Source organism: Oncorhynchus nerka, linkage group LG13 (genome assembly GCF_034236695.1).
Source record: "Oncorhynchus nerka isolate Pitt River linkage group LG13, Oner_Uvic_2.0, whole genome shotgun sequence".
Taxonomy (NCBI): domain Eukaryota; kingdom Metazoa; phylum Chordata; class Actinopteri; order Salmoniformes; family Salmonidae; genus Oncorhynchus; species Oncorhynchus nerka.
Genome location: NC_088408.1, coordinates 77,117,872 through 77,141,715, shown reverse-complemented (window position 1 = coordinate 77,141,715; position 23,844 = coordinate 77,117,872). Strand labels below are relative to the sequence as shown.

Sequence of the window (23,844 nt, the reverse complement as noted above, 5' to 3'; positions counted from 1 at the left end):
CGAGACAGGATTGTGTCGAGGCACAGATCTGGGGAAGGATACCAACATATTTCTGCAGCATTGAAGGTCCCCAAGAACACAGTGGCCTCCATCATTCCTAAATTGAAGAGGTTTGGAACCACCAAACTTCTTCAATTTAGAGCTTGCCGCCCGGCAAAACTGAGCGGGGGGGGGGGGCTTGGTCAGGGAGGTGACCAAGAACCCGATGGTCACTCTTGCTTAGAGTTCCTCTGTGGAGATGGGAGAACCTTCCAGAAGAACAACCATCTCTGCAGCACTCCACCAATAAGGCCTTTATGGTAGAGTGGCCAGACAGAAGCCACTACTCAGTAAAAGGCACAAGACAGAATGCCTGGAGTTTGCCAAAAGGCACCTGAAGGACACATACTATGAGAAACAAGATTCTCTGGTCTGATGAAACCAAGATTGAACTCTTTGGCCTGAATGCCAAGTGTCAGATCTGGAGTAAATCTGGTACCATCACTACGGTGAAGCATGGTGGTGGCAGCATCATGCTGTGGGGATGTTTTTCAGTGGCAGGGACTGGGAGACTAGTCAGGATCGAGGGAAGATGAACGGAGCAAAGAACAGAGAGATCTGTGATGAAAACTTGCTCCAGAGCGGTCAGGACCTCAGACTGGGGCGAAGGTTCACCTTCCAACAGGACAACAACCCTAAGTACACAGCCAAGACAGCACAGGAGTGGCTTCGAGACAAGTCTCTGAATGTCCTTGAGTGGCCCAGTCAGACCTGACAGAATCTGCAGAGGAGAATCGGAGAAACTTCCCAAATACAAGTGTGCCAAGCTTGTAGCGTCATACCCAAGAAGCCTCGAGGCTGTAATCGCTGCCAAAGGTTCTTCAACAAAGTAGTAAGTAAAGGGTCTGAATACTTATGTAAATGTTATATTTCAGTTTTTTTATTTGGTATAGTTTTTTGAAAAAGCCTGTTTTTGCTTTGTCATTTGGGTATTGTGTGTAGATTTGAGGGAAAAAAACTTTTAATCAATTTCAAAATGAGGCAGTAATGTAACAAAATGTGGAAAAAGTCAAGGGGTCTGAATAATTTCCGAAGGCACTGTATACTTTTTTTGTTAAAAACAATACTACTCGCCCCTTAGCAATTTTAGGAAGTTGGCTTTAGCTGGCCCAGATAGGTTCCCAATCTCCCAACCTCATAAATCTAATCAAATCTAATTTTATTTGTCACATGCAACTTTACACGTGCATTTTATTTGCTGAATACAACAAGCCCTTAACCAACAGTGCAGTTCAAGAAGAAGAACATATTTACCAAGTAGACTCAAATAAAAAGTAATAATAAAAGTAACACAATAAGAATAACAATAACGAGGCTATATACAGGGGCACACAAACAGTGTACAAAAGGTGTACAAAAGGGGGCGGGTCATTGTAAATTGTCCGGTGGCGATTTTATGAATTGTTCAGCAGTCTTATAGCTTGGGGGGAGAAGCTGTTGAGGAGCCTTTTGGTCCTAGACTTGGCGCTCCGGTACCGCTTTCCGTGCGGGAGCAGAGAAAACAGTCTATAACTTGGGTGACTGGAGTCTCTGACAATTTTATGGGCTTTCCTCTGACACCGCCTATTATATAGGGCCTGGATGGCAGAAAGCTTGGCCCCAGTGATGTATTGGGCCGTTCGCACTACCCTCTGTAGCGCCTTACAGTCAAATGCCGAGCAGTTGCCATACCAGGCGGTGATACAACCGGTCAGGATGCTCTCGATGGTGCAACTGTAGAACCTTTTGAGGATCTGGGCACCCATGCCGAATCTTTTCAGTCTCCTGAGGGGGAAAAGATTTTGTTGTGCCCTCTTCACGACTGTCTTGGTATGTTTGGACCATGATAGTTCCTTGGTGATGTGGACACCAAGGAACTTGAAACTGTCGACCCGCTCCACTACAGCCACGTCGATGTTAATGGGAGCCTGTTCGGTCTGACTTTTCCTGTAGTCCACGGTCAGCTCCTTTGTCTTGCTCACATTGAGGGAGAGGTTGATGTCCTGGCACCACACTGCCAGTTCTCTGACCTCCTCCTTATAGGCATTCTCATCGTTGTCGGTCATCAGGCCTACCACTGTTGTGTCATCAGCAAACTTAATGGTGGTGTTGAAGTCGTGTTTGGTCACGCAGTCGTGGGTGAACAGGGAATACAGGAGGGAATACAGGAGTACACACCCCTGAGGGCCCCAGTGTTAAGGATCAGCGTGGCAGACGTATTGTTGCCTACTGTTACCACCTGGGGGTGGTTACCATCAGGAAGTCCAGGATCCAGTTCCAGATGGAGGTGTTTACTCCCAGGGTACTTAGCTTAGGGATGAGCTTTGTGGGCACTATGGTGTTGAACACTGAGCTGTAGTCAATGAATAGCATTCTCACATAGGTGTTCCTTTTGTCCAGGTGTGAAAGGGCAGTGTGGTGTGCGATTGAGTTTGCGTCATCTGTGGATCTGTTGGGGTGGTATGCGAATTGGAGTGGGTCTAGTGTGTCCGGGAGGATGCTGTTGATGTAACTAGCTACCGTGAAGTAATTTCACAATGCTACATAATGTGAAAGGCTGAAGATGAAACATCTGAAGCCAAGCCCAGTGCTGCTGGTGACAGTGACACACACACAGATCTAAACCCTTCACAATCCACACCTCCAGCTGACCAAATACTGGACAGGAGGAGAGTGAGAGAGCTGGACCTACGGCAGGTGCAAAAAATACATACAAACTTCATCAGAGACACTTTCCCTTTCCAGCTGACAGCAACTAGAGGTCCAGTGACTTCCTTCCCTTTAGAACCTGCATGTCTGCTGGATACAGAGGCAATGAGCCAGAGATCAGTCATTCACACAGATGCATTGGTCTTCTTGTTTACTGTTGTAGCCTTTCAGAAAGCTCTTTTCAAAAGGCCACAGCAGTAAACTACACGCATATTAAATACACAAAGACAGACACTCAAACCACACACACACACACACAAAGTAAGGCAGATAGACACAACCATGCACACAAACATGCACACAAACTGTAAAGCAGCTCCAGAGCCAGGAGATGTAGAGATGATACATTCTGTGATGTAGATATAAAGAGAGGTGACCTTTCCTGATGACATCTCAGTCCTGTCCAACCTTGCCTTTACACACAATTAAGTCTAAATGCAGCAACAAATGGTGGCTGTGTGTTGGGCCAAATATGCGTACAGAGAAAGGGAAGGAGAAAAGGAAGGGGAAAGGGGGAAAGATAGAGAAGGGAGGTAGATGGAAGACAGGGATAGATCGAGAAAAGAGGAGGAGAAAGAGAGGGTGAAGGGAAAAGAGAGGGAAAGATGGTGGAACTTGACAGAGAGAAAGAGGATGAGAATGAGAGAGGGTGAGATGGAAAGGCTCTTTGGACCCCCATCCCCCATCCCTGTGGTGTTTGCTCTCCTTGGAGACGTGAGCCTCTAAGTGCTAGGCTCTTTACCATGCTAATCTAACAGCACGTAATTGGCCTGGCAACAATAGTCCTTCTAAAGGACACTTGGCTAGCGTAGCCTAGCATTCACGTCTAACCATTCAGCAACAATAGGCTCTTCCACAGCCTAGCTACAAATTCCCTATAAGTGGCTTGAGTAGATCTGTAAAGATTAGTAAATATTGTAGAAGTAGTTCATAACCTATCAGGGCACAAGGTGGAACTGTTAGCCAACTTAACGTCTATATCAATCCAATCCTTTCAGAGCTACATGAATTGCCAAGTTGCGGGTAGGGTCAGGGGTTTGGAATTGGGGAAAAAGAGGGACACTTGACTAGCGTATCCTAACACTAGCATTAAGCGTCTACCCATTCAGCAGCAAGGGGTTGGTCACCAGGGAGTCCCCCGGGTTACAATACAGTGATAAGTAAAGAGCTGTTGCGTCAAAGGAGCTGGGAACAAGACATTCCTACATCCGAGTGGAGGAAAACACACACTGTTGGCCATTATTGTGGTTTAACTGGGTGTGCCATTATGTAATACTGTAATGACGACACCTCCTGTGAGTCAAGGGGCATTTTGAATATTTAATTGTAACCGTGAAAACATCAATGCTCAACACGAAGTGGAGATAAAGTAGCCACATTATTATGCCATTTATTACATTATTATCAGATATTCTTTGATAATGTGTTTTTTCAATGATGCAGCGTATGTGATATGGTTTATTGGTTCAATTTGCAGCACCAGATACAGAGCCTTCAGGAAGTATTTATGCCCCTTGATTTATTCCACATTTTGTTGTGTTACAGCCTGAATTCAATTCATTCTCATCCATTAACACACAATACCCCATAATAACAAAGTGAAAACTTAAGTTCTAATTTTAACTAGGCCACTCAGGAACATTTAGTGTAGGTTTTATGATATATGTGAATTTGTCTCCAAGTGTCTGTTGGAAAGCAGACTGAACCAGGTTTTCCTCTAAGATTGTGCCTGTGCCTATAGCTGTATTCCATTTCATTTTATTTAAAAAACTCCCTGGTCCTTGCCGATGACAAGCATACCCATAACATGATGCAGCCACTACCAAGCTTAAAAATATGAAGAGTGGTACTCAATGATGTGTTTTGTTGGATTTGCCCGAAACATAACGCTTTGTATTCAGGACATTGAACACGGAATGAATTTGTTAAGTATATTTTCTACCGCTAAACTTATTTAGGCTTGCCATAACGAAGGGGTTGAATAATTATTTGTATTTGTTAATAATTTGTCAAAATTCTACTTTGACATTATGGGGTATTGTGTGTAGATCAGTTACACAAAATCTCAACTTAATAAATATCTTATTCGGGCTGTAACACAACAAAATGTGGAAAAAGTAAAGTGGTGTGAATACTTTCTGAAGGCACTGTATGTAAAAAGTTATACTTTTTAATGTTAAATGCTTTTGTATTTCATGTATCATACCATTCTCAGCGAATCTTTTAAAATTCCTCAAGGAGGAATTCCTTCATTGTAAAAGATTCCTCACATCTTTTAACATTCCAAAAGGGAGCTTTTCTCCCCACATTAGGCGAAAGGAGTCCTCTAATTCTCCTTACAATTTTCATTGGATTTTAGTTCCCAAGTCTCTGATTCCTCCTCTCAAACATCATATAATCTCTAACTTATCAAGGTCACCCAAACTCTTCCTTCTTAAAAAGGGGTTTGGAATCCTATCTGGGTCAGGCATGGGTTATTTTCAAAAGCTTTTTAAACGCCTACGCAAAGGCTGAGACATGGCTAGCTGTACAGGGAGAGAGGGAAACCTAGGGATAGAGATAAAATATAAACTTTCTATTCACGTGTGTTGTTTGTGAACTCTTTCTCTCTCACACACACACACAAACGCACACAAACACACTGCATGTTTGGCATTGCATGTTTGCAGCATGACATAATGACATCAGGTGCCAGAGAAAAATACTAATTTCAGTTCAGATAAAGAACAAAGACAAACACTCAGAACATGTGAGAGAGATAGTTGAACATGTAGCTACCAGACAATTTTCTGTAAACAACCATAAACTGATTATGTAGTATCCTTTTGTACTAAAGGGATAGCTCAGATGAACTCGTGAATACCATGTTTATGTATCTGCGTCCAGTATGAAGAAAGTTAGAGGTAGTTTCGCAAGCCAATGCTAACTAGCGTTAGCGCAATGACTTGACGTCTACAAGAACAGTAAGCATGCTAGCTGTTCCTATAGATAGTCAGTCATTGAGCTAACGCTAATTAATAACTTCCTTCAAACTGGACGCAGATACATAAAAATGGTATGCACATTAAAATGGTATTCACCATGTACAGAGTGCTGGTATGAACATGGTATTGAAACTAGGTAGGGTTGGTGCTTGTTACATGAAGAGTGGGCAACATTTCCCCTCTGATAATGTCCTTTAAGCAGTGCTAAAGAGATGATTCTACACTCTTACCAATACCGATCAAGACCCCCAAGGGGTTCCGTTGTTTAAATGCCTGCCCCCTGCATGTCCCCTACCCCACCCGGCAAGTCTATCCAAGCCTAGCAGCTGTTCTTCACAAGGGAGGATAGGGAGGGGTTCCATCTGTGACTACAACCAGCAGCACTCAAGGCTGTGTGTGTGTGTGTGGGGGGGGGGACTGGTCCAAGGCTGGGATGTGAGACAGATGCATATCTCCATTTGAAAAACATCTGTTCAGCCCAGCTAAGTCAAAATCAATATTTATCATATTAACACTCACTGATGCATGACTCATTGTTTTAAACCACATGTAACCATTTTTCATAGGGATTACCATGACAACCATGGATGGCAGATGGATGGCCTGGGCTGGTAGAATTCAAACTATTCCTTTTTCCTACACTGTCTTTTCAATCAGAACCTCTGTTGTGTGTGTGTTCATACACTATATATACACAAAATAATATGTAAACCCCTTTAAATGAGTGGATTTGGATATTTCAGCCACACCCGTTGCTGCCAGGTGTATAAAATAGAGCATGCAGCCATGCAATCTCCATAGACAAACATTGGCAGAAGAATGGCCTTACTGAAGAGCTTAGTGACTTTCCACGTAGATGTCAGTTCGTCAAATTTCTGCCCTGCTAGTGCTGCTCCGGACAACTCTAAGTGCTGTTATTGTGACGTGGAAATGTTTAGGAGCAACAACGGCTCAGCCATGAAGTGGTAGGCCACACAAGCTCACAGAACGGGGCGACCAAGTGCTGAAGCCAGAAGCGCGTAAAAATCGCCTGTCCTTGGTTGTAACACTCACTACCGAGTTTCAAACTGCCTCTGGAAGCAATGTTAGCACAATAACTGTTCGTCGGGAGCTTCATGAAATGGGCTTCCATGACCGAGCAGCCGCACACAAGCCTAAGATGACCATGCGCAATACCAAGCATCGGCTGGAGTGGTGTAAAGCTCGCCACCATTGGACTCTGGAGCAGTGGAAATGCGTTCTCTGGAGTGATGAATCAGGCTTCCCCATCTGGTAGTCTGGCGGATGAATCTACCTGTGCGAATGCATAGTGCCCACTGTAAAGTTTGGTGGAGGAGGTATAATGGTCTGGGACTGTTTTTCATGGTTCGGGCTAGGCCCCTTAGTTTCAGTGAAGGGAAATCTTAACGCTACAGCATACAATGACATTCTAGACGATTCTGTGCTTCCAAGTTTTTGACAACAGTTTGGGGGAAGGCCCTTTCCTGTTTCAGCATGACAATGGCCCCATGCACAAAGCGAGGTCCATACAGAAATGGTTTGTCAAGATCGGGGTGGAAGAACTTCACTGGCCTGTACAGAGCGCTGACCTCAACCCCATCAAACACCTTTGAGATGAATTGGAAAACCGACTGCAAGCCAAGTCTAATTGCCCAACACCAGTGCCCGACCTCACTAATGCTCGTGGCTGAATGGAAGCAAGTCCCCTCAGCAATGTTCCAACATCTAGTGGAAAGCCTTTCCAGATGAGTGGAAGCTGTCATATTAATGCCCATGATTTTGGAATTAGATGTTTAACGAGCAGATGTCCACATACTTTCATGTAGTGTACAGTAGCTGGCCAGACTAACTTATCAATTTAAAAGAAATGTTAGCTGATATGGGCTGATTGAGTCTCTGTCAGTGACTGATATTACAAGAGAAGACCTGCTAATGTACTACCAAATTTCAAAATTGCACCTTGTGTATTCTACTATTCTAACCCTCAACAGTAAGTTGAGACCCCGACTGTTGGTTATGCCCAGGGCCCACTCTGCATGCGAGTATACTAGTGCCAAGGAGAACTATAATAAAAACATGTGGTGTAGATTCCACACCATAGTGATTTGTGATAACTGAGTGTCATTGAACTTCAGCCTACACACAGCAATCACCTTTAGGAATGTGTGGGTAGGTTTCTCTCCCAGCATCCGAGAGTGATGAGAATGGAGGGAAGAGAGAGGAGGGTAAAAGGAGATGATGGGCTTGATTTGAATGTGACACACCTCTGCATCGCCCCTGCTGCTCTCTCTCAAGAGTGTGCAAAGCTGTCATCAAGGCAAAGGTGGGCTACTTTAAAGAATCTCAAATATAAAATATATTTTTATTTGTTTAACACTTTTTTGCTTACTACATGATTCCATGTGTTGTTTCATAGTTTTATGTCTTCACTATTATTCTACAATGTAGAAAATAGTAAAAATAAAGAAAAACCCTTGAATGAGTAGGCATGTCCAAACCTTTGACTGGTACTGTATATGTATTATATTTCTCTTTCTGTCTCTTTTGCTCTCTCTCTCACAAACAAACAAACAAACAAACACGCACACACACAGAGACAAGGTCCCACTTCCTACCCAAGCAAGCACCCTCCCTAAGCACCAGATCAAGTCAGGCAGTGTGTGGGTGCACTGTAGCAACAGATATGCTGCTTGAATATCACCAATTCATAGTACGATAGGATCTCAGCAAATATAAAAACAGGGAAAAGTCCTCACAGGGGGAAAGAATATCGAATGTCTTCAGACACAGGACGTTTGTCCATTCATTAGGGGACATGCAAACACGCTGAGTATTTCCAAATCAACACTGTAGTAACTGTACTGTAGTAATCAAGGCTAAGTGTCTTCGAGCAATCTTTCCCCAAAAGTTAATTCCACAATGCTGCCCATGTGATTTTACAGGCTTACTGAACATCTCTCTTCAGCAAACCCAGCTTACAGCTCAAACAATAAGAATTATGGTGCCTTGATTCCTACAGTATGTGAACACCACAAAATCAGCAAGGACCAGTGGACCTATGTGGGCCATAGCCTCTGCATGACCGTAACACTATACTGTCAAAGGCCTGGATATAATAGCCTTACAAAAGTTCAGCAATTAGCTTTGATTGAGATCAAAATGGAAAAAAACATATAAAACCGTGCTATCAAATCGAATCAAATTTGATTCATCACGTACACAGTTTACAGCAGGTATAAAAGGTGCAGTGTAATGCTTGTGTGCTAGCTCCCTCAACATTTCAGTACAATAATCAGTATCAAATCTAATTTTATTGGTCACATACACGTGTTTAGCGAAATGCTTGTGTTCCTAGCTCCAACAGTGCAGTAGTATCTAACAATACACAAATCTAAAGGTAAAAGAATGGAATAAAGTAATATATAAATATTAGGTTGAGCAATGTTGGAGTGGCATTGACTAAATACAGTAGAATAGAATACAGTATATACATATGAGGTGTAAAGCAGTATGTAAACATTATTAAAGTGACTAGTGTTCCATTATTAAAGTGGCCAGTGATTCCATGTCTATGTATATAGGGCAGCAGCCTCTAAGGTGCAGGATTGAGTAGCCGGGTGGTAGCCGGTAGCTGATGGCCTTGAGATTGAAAAACAGCTTCTGTCTCTCAGTTCCAGCTTTGATGGACCTGTACTGACCTCGCCTTCTGGATGATAGGGGGGTGAACAGGCCGTGGCTCGGGTGGTTGTTGTCCTTGATCTTTTTGGCCTCCCTGTGACATTGAGTGCTGTTGGTGTCCTGGAAGGCAGGCAGACAGTGTGCCCCCAATGATGTGTTGGGTAGACCGTACCACCCTCTGGAGTTGCCGTACTAGGCGGTGATACAGCCCCACAGGATGCTCTCAATTGTGCATCTGTAAAAGTTTGAGGGTCTTAAGAGCCAAATTTCTTCAGCCTCCTGAGGTTGAAGGGGCGCTGTTGCGCCTTTTTCACCACACTGTCTGTGTGGGTGGACCATTTCAGAATGTCAGTGATGTGTACGCCGAGAAACTTGAAGCTTTTCACCTTCTCCACTGCGGTCCTGTCGATGTCGATAAGGGCGTGCTCCCTCCACTGTTTCCTGAAGTCCACGATCAGCTCCTTTGTTTTTTTACTTTGAGAGAGAGGTTATTTTCCTGGCCCCACTCTGCCAGGGCCCTCACCTCCTCCCTGTAGGCTGTCTAATCATTGTTGGTAATCAGGCCTAGTACTGTTGTGTCGTCTGCAAACTTGATGATTGAGTTGGAGGCATGCGTGGCCACACAGTCATGGGTGAACAGGGAGTGCAGGAGGGGGATGAGCACGTACCCTTGTGGGGCCCCTGTGTTGAGGATCAGCGAAGTGTAGGTGTTGTTTCCTACCTTCACCACCTGGCGGCAGCCAGTCAGGAAGTCCAGGACCCAGTTGCACAGGGCGGGGTTCAGACCCAGGGCCCCGAGCTTAATGATGAGCTTGGAGGGTACTATAGTGTTGATGGCTGAGCTATAGTCAATGAACAGCATTCTGATGTAGGTATTCCTCTTGTCCAGATGGGATAGGGCAGTGTGCAGTGCGATGGCGATTGCATCGTCTGTGGATCTATTGGGGCGGTAAGCAAATTGAAGTGGGTCTAGGGTGGCAGGTAAGGTAGAGGTGATATGATTCTTAACTAGCCTTTCAAAACAGTGCTACGGGGCTATAGTCATTTAGTTCAGTTACCTTTGCTTTCTTAGGTACAAGAATAATGGTGGACATCTTGAAGCAAGTGAGAACAGCAGACTGGGATAGGGAGAGATTGAATATGCCCATAAAAACTCCAGCTAGCTGGTCTGCGCATGCTCTGAGGAAGCGGCTAGGGATGCCTTCTGGGCCGGTAGCCTTGCGAGGGTTAACACGCTTAAAATGTCTTACTCACGTCGGCCATGAAGAACGGAAGCACACAGTCCTTTGGAGCGGGCTGTGTCGGTGGCACTGTGTTATCCTCAAAACGGGCGAAGAAGGTGTTTAGCTTATCTGAGAACAAGATGGCGGTGTCCGCGACATGGCTGGTTTTCCCTTTGTAATCCGTGATTGTCTGTAGATCCTGCCACATACATCTTGTGTCTGAGCCGTTGAATTGCGACTCCACTTTGTCTCTGTACTGACGTTTCACCTGTTTGATTGGATTGCGGAGGGAATAACTACACTGTTTGTATTCGGCCATATTCCCAGTCACCTTGCCATGGTTAAAAGGGGTGGTTCGCAGTTTCAGTTTTGCACAAATGCTGCCATCTATCCACGGTTTCTGGTTTGGGTAGGTTATAATTGTCACCGTGGGAACAACATCCCCTATACACTTCCAGATTAACTCAGTCACCGTGTCCGTGTAAGCGTCAATGTTACTCTAGGCTACCCGGAACATATCCCAGTCTGTGTGATACAAAAACATCTTGAAGCATGGATTCCGATTGGTCAGACCAGCTTTGAATAGACCTTAGCACGGGTACTTCCTGTTTGAGTTTCTGCCTATAGGAAGGCAGGAGCAGGGAGGGACTTGTAGGCATCTCTAAAAGGCGAGTAGCAGCGATCTAGTGTTTTCCCTAAGCGAGTACTACAGTCAATGTGTTGATAGAACTTCGGTAGCGTTTTCGGGGGGCAAATTACGGGGGGCAACCCCCAAACCCCCTGAATGAGAGATGAGCCCCCCTAAATGCAACAAAAGTGAAACTTTTGTTTTCAGATGAAAACATGACTGGTTGTGTTCATTTCACATTTAAAGAGGATTAAAATAATAATAATTCAATTCCATGTCTTTCCTATAAGGCCCATAAAAATAGAGACCCCTGAATTTCAGGACAATATTCACCCTCTGCGAAGGAGGATAGTTTAGCCAGCCACCAAGCTCCACCTAAATGATGCATGGTCACACACAGGGTTAACGCAAGGTAATAATCTATGGCATCTATGAAAGGGAGCTCGTCTGACCAATTCAGAGGGAAAGCAATGAGAGGATAATGAGCTGTAATGTACTGAGGATGCAAACAGAGATTGATCTAAAAACAGCGATGTGCTAATTAACAGCCGGTCACTTCGCTGACTATACCAATAGGGTCTCTAATAGCATTTAGGAAGCGGGTCACTGTCACGCCCACAGCCAAGTGCGCGACTGGAAGCCTGGATGAATGGATGGATGCCCAAGGATGAGGTGAGCCCTCGGGTACCACAAGCTGCGTAAGCATCCTGTGTCTGACTGGTTGCGTAAATATGATATGCCGAAGGGAGGGCAGGGGAGGGCCTTGTAGGCATCTCTAAAAGGTGAGTAGCAGCGATCTAGTGTTTTCCCTAAGCGAGTACTACAGTCAATGTGTTGATAGAACTTTGGAAGCATTTTCCTCAAATTTGCTTTGTTAATATCCCCAGCCTCAATAACTACGGCCTCAGGATAGGTGGTTTCCAGTTTGCATAAAGTCCAGTGTAGTTCCTTGAGGGACCGTCATGGTATCGGCTTGAGGGGGAATATATACGGCTTTGACTATAACCGAAGAGAATTCTCTTGGGAGGTAATACGGTCAGCATTTGATTATGAGGAATTCTAGGTTGGGTGAACAAAAGGACTTGAGTTTCTGTATATTATCACAATCACACCATGAGTAGTTAATCATGAAACATACTCCCCCGCCTTTCTTCTTTCCGGAGAGTTCTTTGTTCCCGTCTGCGCGATGAACTGATAACCCAGCTGGCTGTATGGATGGGGACAGTATATCGCAAGAGAGCCATGATTCCATGAAACAGCCTATGTTACAGTCCCTGATGTCTCTCTGGAAGGAGAACCTCGCCCTGAGCTCGTCTACTTTATTGTTCAGAGACTGAACATTAGCGAGTAATATACTCAGAAGTGGTGGATGGTGTGCCCGCCTCCTGAATCAGACTAGAAGTCCACTCAGAATATCTCTTCTCCGCTGGCTGCGACTCGGAACAACCTCTGGGATAAGTTCAATTGCCCTTAGGGGTACGAACAAAGGATCCAATTCGGGAAAGACTTATTCCTGGTCGTAATGCTGGTGAGTTACTACCACTCTGATATCCAAAAGTTAATTTTGGCTGTATGTAATAAGACAAAAAACACTCTGGGCTAATAATGTAAGAAATAACACACAAAAAAACAATTACTGCAAAGTTGCTTAGGAGCCAGAAGCAGAGCTGTCATGTCTGTCGGTGCCATATTATCAATAATAAGATTCAAGTCAAATAAAAAATAACAAGTCATTTTTAAAAGTACTATGCATAGTAAAACCTAATATATACACAACAGGGTATCGGAGTAGATAATGAAAGTGCCAAGTCAAGTATGGCTTTATTTAGAAATATAATGTGGGTAGTGTCTTGGTCGAGCAGTTGAATAAATAGCAAATGCTAGAGCAGCAGTGTGTGTGTATGTGAGTCTGTGTGCGTATTTGTGGTTGGTTATGTGTGTGTGTGCGCTTGTGTGTAAGGGTTGGATGTGTGGAGAGTCTATTAATTACAATTGATGCATGCTGCCTACTCGCAAATGTAGCTACACAAGGCTAATAACCTACTAACCGAACAGCATCCAAATCTTCTGTCATCATGTGATCACCCTCAGAGCAGAGAGAGAGAGGAGATATGTACACATGAGAAGTAGTCTGCTGCTGGTCTCTCGAGGAGCAGAGTGCAAATTACAGGGGGGGCAACCCCCAACCCCCCGAATGAGAGATGAGCCCCCCTAAATGCAACAAAAGTGAAACTTTTGTTTTCAGATGAAAACATGACTGGTTGTGTTCATTTCACATTTAAAGAGGATTTAAAAATATATAATTAAATTCCACGTCTTTACTATAAGGCCCATTAAAAAATAGAGACCCCTGAATTTCAGGATAATATTCGCCCTCTGCGAAGGAGGATAGTTTAGCCAGCCACCAAGCTCCACCTAAATGATGCATGGTCACACACAGGGTTAACGCAAGGTAATAATCTATGGCATCTATGAAAGGGAGCTCGTCTGACCAATTCAGAGGGAAAGCAATGAGAGGATAATGAGCTGTAATGTACTGAGGATGCAAACAGAGATTGATCTAAAGACAGCGATGTGCTAATTAACAGCCGGTCACTTCGCTGACTATACCAATAGGGTCTCTAATAGCATTTAGGAAGCGGGTCACTGTCACGCCCACAGCCAAGTGCGCGACTGGAAGCCTGGATGAATGGATGGATGCCCAAGGATGAGGAGAGCCCTCGGGTACCACAAGCTGCGTACGCATCCTATGTCTGACTGTTTGCGTAAATATGATATGTAATCCTTCTGACTGTGTGATGCTCACTGTACCCTGTAATGCGGTGGCATGACAACAATAGTAATCTTCAATGCATCGGAATGATGATTCCGCTGACGTTTACTTGGCCTACATAGGCTGTAGGGTAAATATATATCTAGGCTATGCGGCCATTCGAAGCGAATTGGAGAAAAAAAGTAAGCTACCATGCTTGATATGAATGATTCTTTGAATCGCCTAACATGGCCTTGGTTTATACCAAAAGCGCGGAGCACAGATAAACATTTTCTATTTCAAAAATCCTTTAGGAATAAACGTGTTCCTTACCTCAGTGGTCTCATCTGTTTGGTCATTGTGGTGGATGGGTAAATGAAACGCAGGTGGAGGAATACAGAACGACGCCCAATTTAGAAAGAGGGGGAGAGAAATCCATAGAGAAAGACAATCATTGTAATGGACCGCATTATAATTGCCTTTATGCATAATCATCCCTATTATCATCATGCTTACCCGATTTGATCGGGATCCGGCTCTTGTATCTGATATTGGTCGTCATCTTCACGGCTCTCCTCCCCTCGGTGTCGCTTCCAAAACGGACGTACTGTTTGGTAAAAGCACGCGCCCGGTCCTTCTCCGCGATACTACAGCAGCCAGACAGGTTGTGTGAGAGCCCCGCCCTCCTATATGTGGTACCCAATGGTGGATGGAGACCCAGCTAACAACACACGTTCCCACAACTTTAGAGAAACTTCCCTTAACAGTTACATTTTATAATTACCTCACCTTTCATATGAATATTCCAGTGATTTACCAGGACTGTTTCGATGAGACCATTCCCTTAATGTCAAGCAGAACTTACTCAGAATGTGGTTAACATTTTCTCTGAATATTCAATACTAATGTTCTAGACACGTTTCATGACAATATTGCACAAACATTCCTGTGTCCAGTTATCTAAGGGTTAGGAGAATATTCCATCAACGTCCCACCAAACATACACAGAACATGTTTGCCATGTTCAGAGAATATAAGATAATGTTCTAGACAAGTTTCATTAAAATGCTGAAAGAAAATTGTGTATCATTCATCAGGACGGTCCCAAAGAAACGTTCTCCCAACAAAAACAAAACGTTTTATTACACATCACCCCTTGTTACTATGGCCTAGCCCATCAAGGCTCTGATTGGTGAATGACTAATCCATTCACAGTTGAAGGCATTCAGATCTTCCTGCTACCTGCACCATGTTTGTATCAGTTAAAACATCTCAGTTAATCTGACTATTCTCTCATCGTTGATTTGATCAACATATTTCAGCAATTTTAGGGTTTCTGTATAGTTGTCTAAATATTGGTGGGGCATATAAGCCTGTTTTCATTTTACTCCTGAACCACTATGATCAATAATCAATAAGTTTTTCTTGAGTGTACTTTTAACTGAGCAGAAATTTACTTCAAAGTGCATTCACCCTATTGCTTACACCTATGCAGTTGTTTCAGATCTACACAAGTGCCTCGGGAGAAGTGGTTAGGGTTTGCTTCTGGAAAGGGCCTAACTATTCAGGCCCAATATAAACCATCCCCAAGGACATCCCTTATTGGGACAGTGGTTAAGGTTATTTGATCAGAAATACATTGTAGACATTCTTAATGTTGTAAATGACTATTGTTGCTGGAAACTGCTTATTTTTTTAATGGAATATCTATATTGGCGTAGAGGCCCATTATCAGCAACCATCACTCCTGTGTTCCAATGGCACGTTGTGTTAGCTAATCCAAGTTTATCATTTTAAATGACTATTGTAGCTGGACACAGCGGATTTTTAATGGAATATCTACATAAGAGTACAGAGACCAATTATCAGCAACCTTCACTCCTGTGTTCCAATGACACGTTGTGTTAGCTAATCCAAGTTTGTCATTTTAAAAGGCTAATTGATCATTAGAAAACCCTTTTGCAATTATGTTAGCACAGCTGAAAACTGTTGTGCTGATTAAATAGGCAATAAAACTGGCCTTCAGACTAGTTGAGTATCTGAAGCATTAGCGGGTTGATTATAGGCTCAGAATGTCCAGAAACAAACGTCAACAGTGAAGAGGCAACTCCGGGATGCTGGCCTTCTAGGCAGAGTTGCAAAGAAAAATACATATCTCAGTTTGGCCAATAAAAAAAAATATTAAGATGGGAAAAAGAACACAGACACTGGACAGAGGAACTCTGCCTAGAAGGCCAGCATCCCGGAGTCAACTCTTCACTGCTGACGTTGAGACTGGTGTTTTGCTGGTACTATTTAATGAAGCTGCCAGTTGAAGACCTACGAGGCGTCTGTTTCTCAAACTAGACACTCTAATGTACTTGTCCTCTTGCTCAGATGTGCACCGGGGCCTCCCACTCTTTCTATTCTGGTTAGAGCCACTTTGCACTGTTCTGTGAAGGGAGTAGTACACAGCGTTATATGAGATCTTCAATTTCTTGGCAATTTATCAAATCAAATCAAATGTATTTATATAGCCCTTCGTACATCAGCTGATATCTCAAAGTGATGTACAGAAACCCAGCCTAAAATCCCAAACAGCAAGCAATGCAGGTGTAGAAGCACGGTGGCTAGGAAAAACTCCCTAGAAAGGCCAAAACCTAGGAAGAAACCTAGAGAGTAACCAGGCTATGTGGGGTGGCCAGTCCTCTTCTGGCTGTGCCGGGTGGAGATTATAACAGAACATGGCCAAGATGTTCAAATGTTCATAAATGACCAGCATGGTCAAATAATACTGGAGGCTGAGACAGGAAGGGTCAGGAGACACTTATCGCATGGAATAGCCTGACGAGTTTCAGAAGAAAGGTCTTTGTTTCTGGCCATTTTGAGCCTGTAATCGAACCCACAAATGCTGGTGCTCCACATACTCAACTAGTCTAAAGAAGGCCAGTTTTATTGCCTATTTAATCAGCACAACAGTTTTCAGCTGTGCTAACATAATTGCAAGAGAGTTTTCTAATGATCAATTAGCCTTTTAAAATGATAAACTTGGATTAGCTAACACAACGTGTCATTGGAACACAGGAGTGAAGGTTGCTGATAATTGGTCTCTGTACTCTTATGTAGAGATTCCATTAAAAATCCGCTGTGTCCAGCTACAATAGTCATTTACAACATTAACAATGTCTACACTGTATTCCTGATCAATGTTATTTTAATGGACCAAAAATGTGTTTTTCTTTCAAAAACAAGGACATTTCTAAGATATCAATAAAGTGTAAACAGATCTGGATGGTTAAATCATTTAAATCATTATACCGGCCTCTAAAATCATTGACAGGTAGGACCACTGACTTTATGCCACCAGTAATTGTTTAAAAATAAATACATGTTAGTCTCTCAAACTATCTGTTAAATCATTTCCAGACGGGGAGGAATGTTCTTGCAAAGTTCCAATGAAACATGATTAGAAAATTAATGTTGGACATAAAAACCACATTCTGGGTAAGTTATGTTTGACATTTAGGGAATGTTCTCCTAACTCTAATGCCAAGACGTGCTAAACACGTTCTCAGGAGGTTTTTGCTAACATACATAGAATGTTCCCCTAACTAACAGAAAACTGGACACTCAAACATGGAGAACATCACAAAAACATTCTCTCTTCCTAGAATTGTTAGCTGGGGAGAAGTTGCCTATGATTTTACTGTTGATGTCAATAATATTGTATGCAGCTTGCATAATAAATAATCCTGTTCAAACGTATCACTACTATGTTTTAAACATTGGTTGTTCAACATACACTTTGTGCACATATGTGTAAGAGAATAACACAGGCTTACTATCCATGCATCCTTGTCATATCAGCTTGTTACCATCTAGCAACATTGCTACACCAACCTCTACAGCAGATTCTTCTCTAGTGTTTTCCCTTTGATCGAGGTCTAGAAGGCCTGAAACCTCAGTCTCCATTCAATCCCACCGCCTTTGTTTTTCTACATGACCTCTCATCATACTTATGGCCTGAAAAAAGCACTCCCACTACAAGTCTGCTTCTACGGAAACTTTATTTCTGAAAATGCAGTGCAAAAGTTGAGAAACTACTAAAAAAAGGTCTCAAGCATAGTTTGGTTAATGGCTCAAAGATTCAAAACAGACAAACCTGCTGACCAGGTAAGCAGAAAGAGCCAGGTTACAGAGACGATGCCAAAGCAACTGACGATAGCACTCCTAAACACAAACAACACATTTCTGAACACAGAGAGAGGTGTTCACTGTATAAGACAGTCAGTAGTCTAGAAAGTGGGATGGCACAGCCACAGACAGACATGGGTAGTGTCCCAAATGGTACACTATTCCCTATATAGTGCACTACTTTTGACCGGGGGTCTGGTTAGGCTCTGGTCAAAAGTAGTGCACCATATAAGAATTGGGTTCCATTTGGGACATGCACATGGTGAATCAGAATATCGTTAGGAATTCAGTTTAATACTGTAAGTTCCATGGAGCTGGCCAATAGGAGAAGAGTAATGTGCATACAGTAAATCATTGAAAAACCCCTTTAGGAAAATCCCAAACAAAAACACAACCAAAGAAAAAACCCACATATCAATGCTATAACTGCTCATGATGTAATGGAAGTAATAAAGACAAACGTTGCTGAAAGGTTTTGAAGTGCACGTCTTAGGAGATACAAAAGGCATATTAACCAATTTAAGACATGACATGGTTGTGCATAGTTTGAAAACACTTGAGCCCAAGACAAACAGTCTCCATCCAATACAACAGAGGCACAAAGTTTTGTAAATATTTCAAAATATAGACCAAATGTGATAAGGTTAAAAAAAATCAACATTTTTAATATGTGGGATATTTCCAAACAAGTCTATCTATATTACTTTTATAGTTATTTCCAAGTATTGTGCTTATAGAACAGACTAGTGCCACCTGAGGGACACTTATTACTACACCTGGACTGATATGTCCTCCGCTGAGTCCAAATGTGAAGAAAGAGGTTGCAAATGGCACAAAAACACCCAGCTCTCAACAAACCTTCCCTTAATATACTCAACACATTCCCTTAACATTCTGTAAACACTGAAGTCTGTTGTCTAACAATGAGATGTATTAGTACCATTATCAATGGAAGATCTGCATTGTACATGAGACAGAATTAGTAGTACTGATGAAAACAAATGAACATCATTAGTCACTTATTGGGAGAACATGCAATCATTGTCTTTACAGTACGTCTTATTATATATCATAACCCATTTCCTTTATTATGTCATGTTAGAACACTCCTGACAAACATACCTCATGTCATAACGTCAGTAACGCTTTCCAAAACAACACTCAGACTAGCAGATCAGTGGATCTCAGTACCACGGTGAACTAGGGGCCATATTGAAGACTTCCAAATTAAAATGAGGTTATTGAGGACCTTTAATTGGTTGATTGGTTAATTGATTGTTTGACTGACACACTGAGGGATAGGCGGTGATGAGTGCGCCCAGCAGTACAACCATGATGGAGTTTCCGACGCACAGAGGGTTTGATGGGTGAGGGGCTCCTCTCTTCTCCCTCTCCCTACCCGATCCTTCTCTTTTTACTCATCTCCCTTCATCTTCATCTGTGCCTGCATCTGGGTAATCATCTCCTGCATACGCCTCAGCTACAGAGAGAAGAGAAGGAAAGAGAGGGAAATAGGGAAAGGGATAGTTGAGTCAAATTAATACCAGAGAGAGAATACATCCACCTAGCTTTCTGAGAGCCTCTATGCAAAACCACCTTTTTTCCAATATAACCCATCTCCATCTAGTGGTCGTGGATAGAACTTCAAGTGGATCATTTGACTTCACACCCAACGGGGGTCAAATTGACTTATACTAATTCTCCCACTTAAGCATGTGACCGAATAAAAAATACGCATTGATATTTAAATTTACACTAAAGCAGGTTAGTGCTCTTTAAAGCTCTGCATGTTGCAGACTGAAGGAATGCAAACAAACGTAACACTTAGCTAAGCTGATCTGGTATCCCAAGCTGCTTGCTACAAGAATGCAAGTCTGTATTGTGTGATTCTGTCTAATAGGTCACATCCACAGTTTGTGACCAGTGTTAAAAACGACACCAAACCTCTGCAAAAGACAGCCCAGGTTCGATAGACTCTGGTCTCCACTACTCAACTTTATCTCAAACTGGACAGAGTGAATGGAGTGCTTAAGGAAATGTGTGTTTCATATGATATGTTAGATGCTGTAAAACTCATTTTGTGCTCATTGTCTCGGCTAAAGCTGGAAATATCTAACATGATTTCTGATCGTGCCACTCCAAATGTATCATTTGTTTATTTTTCAGTTATTTTATTCTATTACTTTTGTCTGACAATGTGGATTGTAATTTATTTGTTGACTGATTAACAAGAGCACTTTAAATAAAATAATAATTCACTAAGACATACAAGTACAAACACTTCATGGGTCTTCAGAATTCACCAAACAATGTTCTTATATGGGTCCTCAGATCTTCAAAATGTTTTACAGCTGCACCGTCGAGAGCATTCTGACCAGTTGCATCACTGCCTGGTATGGCAACTGCTCGGCCTCCGACCACAAGGCACTATAGAGGGTAGTGCGTACGGCCCAGTACATCACTGGGGCCAAACTTCCTGCCATCCAGGACCTCTATACTAGGCGGTGTCAGAGGAAGGCGCCAAGTCTAGGTCCAAGAGGCTTCTAAACAGCTTCTAGCCCCAAACCAAGACTCCTGAACATCTAATCAAATGGCTAGCCAGACTATTTGCGTTGCCTCTTGTCACCTATTCTATGCTGCTGCTGCTCTCTGTTATTATCTATGTATAGTCACTTTAATAACTCTACCTACATGTACATATTACCTCAACACCGGTGCCCCCACACATTGACTCTGTACCGGTACCCCCTGTATAAAGCCTCCCTATTGTTATTTACTTGTTATTCTTATCTCTTACTTTTTTAGGTATTTTCTTAAAACTGCATTGTTGTTTATGAGCTTGTAAGTAAGCATTTCAATGTCAAGTCTACACCTATTGTATTCGGCGCATGTGACAAATACAATTTGATTTCTAAATGCATTTCTGGTTGACTGAAAACTTTTGACCCTCTTCATAAAATAGTACCAGTAGTAACATCAGTCAAGGAACAGAAACCTTCAAAACATATGGTGTACGAAACCAATCTGACCTCCCATAAGGACACAGCCATAGAATTAGGAATTAGAATAGTAATTTAATAGGATCTTTATGGACACAGCCCCCACCAGCAGCCAAGCTAGTATAAACCCTGTATACAATACTCTTTACATCGCCTGACTCATTCCCACCATTTAACTGGGACAGGAAGTCAGATATGTCATATCCTGTACAGACATGCATGTTTACTAACAGCTTTAATTGAACGTGCATGTTTAATAACAGCTTTAATTGCACTCCACCATCTCTATACTTCGCAATGGCAAAACAAACAGCCCAATCAGAGGGAATTCGGAAGCATCGGGTCATTTGTTATTCTCTGACAGATCACTGGCTGCATGGTTTAGTATGGACAAAAGGGTAGAGGCAAACATCCTTGTCTCTCACATTAACCCTGTATTAGCTACTCACCTCAGCCTCCTTCTGCAGGAGAATCTGGTCTTTGTCAACCACATCATCTTCCACAGCTCTGTAGGGGAATAATACGGAACATAACTGTAATAGCCTCAGCATCAGCCTGTGTGTGTGTGTGTATATATATATATATATATATAAATAACACTGCAGACTGACCTGCCAGCTCTCTTCAGTCTCTCTGAGCGAAAGTTCTCGTAGTGCAGGTCCTGCGTGACCTCCTGGAGGTCCTGCATGTGGGTGCTGAAAACACACACAACCATCACACGTCAGTATCACTATACGGCTAGTACGAACCCCCATAACACCCACTAGATTAGACTGCACCACTAGAGGAAGCAACAGATGGGCAGACTTGAAGTTCTCTATTCACCCACTAGATGGCAATATAGTAATACATAAAGGAAAAGCAGGGATAAGAGCATGCATAGATTCCTATTACTTTACATGTAGGCTACCTGTTCATAGATTTGATTAATTGTTTTTTAAACAAAAGTTGCATTGCATTGTCATGGTGACTCACACAAGCATGGTGCGTAGTTTGAGGAAGTCGTTGTGCTCTGGGTTCTCCACCTCCACGACCCCCCAGGGGTAGAGACGACCTCTGATTTTCTTCCCTTTCACCTCAATCAGCTGGTTCGAACCAATCACAGCAAACGGAATGCTCGCCTGAGGGGGAGGAGTAAAGAGAGGGAGAGATGGATAGAAGGGTGAGGAAGATAAAGGGAGACAGAGAGGAGTGTGAAAACAAAGGGATATAGAGATAGAGGGATCAAGGAAATAAATAATGACCAGATGGTTCAGGTTGGACATAACGCTGACCTACAGTATATCACAAAAGTGAGTACACCCCAAAAGTGAGTACACCCTGAAACTGTGCTGCAGCTCAGTTTCAGGGTCTTGGCAATCTTCTTATAGCCCAGGCCATCTTTATGTAGAGCAACAATTCTTTTTTTCAGATCCTCAGAGAGTTCTTTGCCATGAGGTGCCATGTTGAACTTCCAGTGACCAGTCAGTATGAGGAGTGTGAGCGCGATGACACCAAATTTAACACACCTGCTACCCATTCACACCTGAGACCTTGTAACACTAAGCGAGTCACATGACACCGGGGAAGGAAAATGGCTAATTGGGCCCAATTTGGACATTTTCACATAGGGGTGTACTGACTTTTGTTGCCAGCTGTTTAGACATGAATGGCTGTGTGTTGAGTTATTTTGAGGGGACAGCAAATTTACACTGTTATACAAGCTGTACACTCACTACTTTACATTGTAGCAAAGTGTCATTTCTTCAGTGTTGTCACATGAAAAGATATACTCAAATATTTACAAAAATGTGAGGGGTGTACTCACTTTTGTGATATAATGTATTATAATCAACACGTTTGATATTCTGATCATTCTAAAACTCATGCCCTGTGGTTTTAAGAGAGAAACTACATAACAAGAGTGGTTCTATTTGTTACTTCCTGTCCCTTCTGGTAGTGGCGTTTCTCCTGGAGTCCTTTCTCTTAGTTGGTGTTAGTATTTCTGTGGCTACGTCATCCCAAATGACACCCTATTACCTACATAGTGCACTACTTTTGACCAGATGGCAAAAATAGTACACTACATAGGGAATATGGTGCCATTTGTCTGTGTGTGTCGTACCTTCAGTACTCGTGTCTGCTCCTTGAATTCCTCATCCTCATCTGAGTCAGCGTCTGGCAGCTGGTAGATCCTGATGCCATGCTCTGCAATCTCATCCAGGATCTAACACAGAAACATACACACAGGGTCAAAAACCCACTGTGACCTTTTGACCTTTCAAACTTTCTCAGGCCAATCCTCCTTCTCTTCCCTAAGGAGGCAGATGAAGTTACCCCTAGGCACTGAGCTAAGGTCAGTTTCACAATCAGTGCCTAAGGGCAACCTGTACCGGCCAGAGCCGCCCCCAACCAAGCAGGAATCCCTCTCATCTGAACTAGGCAGTTGGTAATTTTCGATGTCACTGCTGTCTGTCAGGCCCCTCTTCCCTCTGTTCTCGCTCTCCTGTGTCACTGTTTCAGACATGGCCCAGCCTCCACGACAGGAGTAAGATTCTGGACACGCCATTTCCTTCTCCCTCTTAATACTTCTAGTTCTAGCCACTTGCCCCGGTCCTCAACACTATCTGGAGAATAAAACATACCACTTGCCCCGGTCCTCAACACTATCTGGAGAATAAAACATACCACTTGCCCCGGT

The 23,844-nt window shown here is 43.0% G+C and overlaps 1 protein-coding gene across 1 annotated transcript in view; it reads right to left on the bottom strand.

Annotated features, from left to right (window-relative positions):
• Positions 1–18,019: 18,019 nt before the first annotated feature.
• Positions 18,020–23,844, bottom strand: part of zgc:63587 (uncharacterized protein LOC393431 homolog) — a 43,769-nt gene continuing 37,944 nt past the window's right edge. The window contains exons 8-12 of the mRNA XM_029678382.2: positions 23,269–23,370; positions 22,140–22,285; positions 21,776–21,859; positions 21,614–21,671; positions 18,020–19,645 (exon numbers count right to left, since the gene is read on the bottom strand). Of these exons, the coding sequence (XP_029534242.1) occupies positions 19,580–19,645; positions 21,614–21,671; positions 21,776–21,859; positions 22,140–22,285; positions 23,269–23,370 (456 nt within the window). The 3' untranslated portion in view covers positions 18,020–19,579. The remainder of the gene's footprint in view (positions 19,646–21,613; positions 21,672–21,775; positions 21,860–22,139; positions 22,286–23,268; positions 23,371–23,844) is intronic.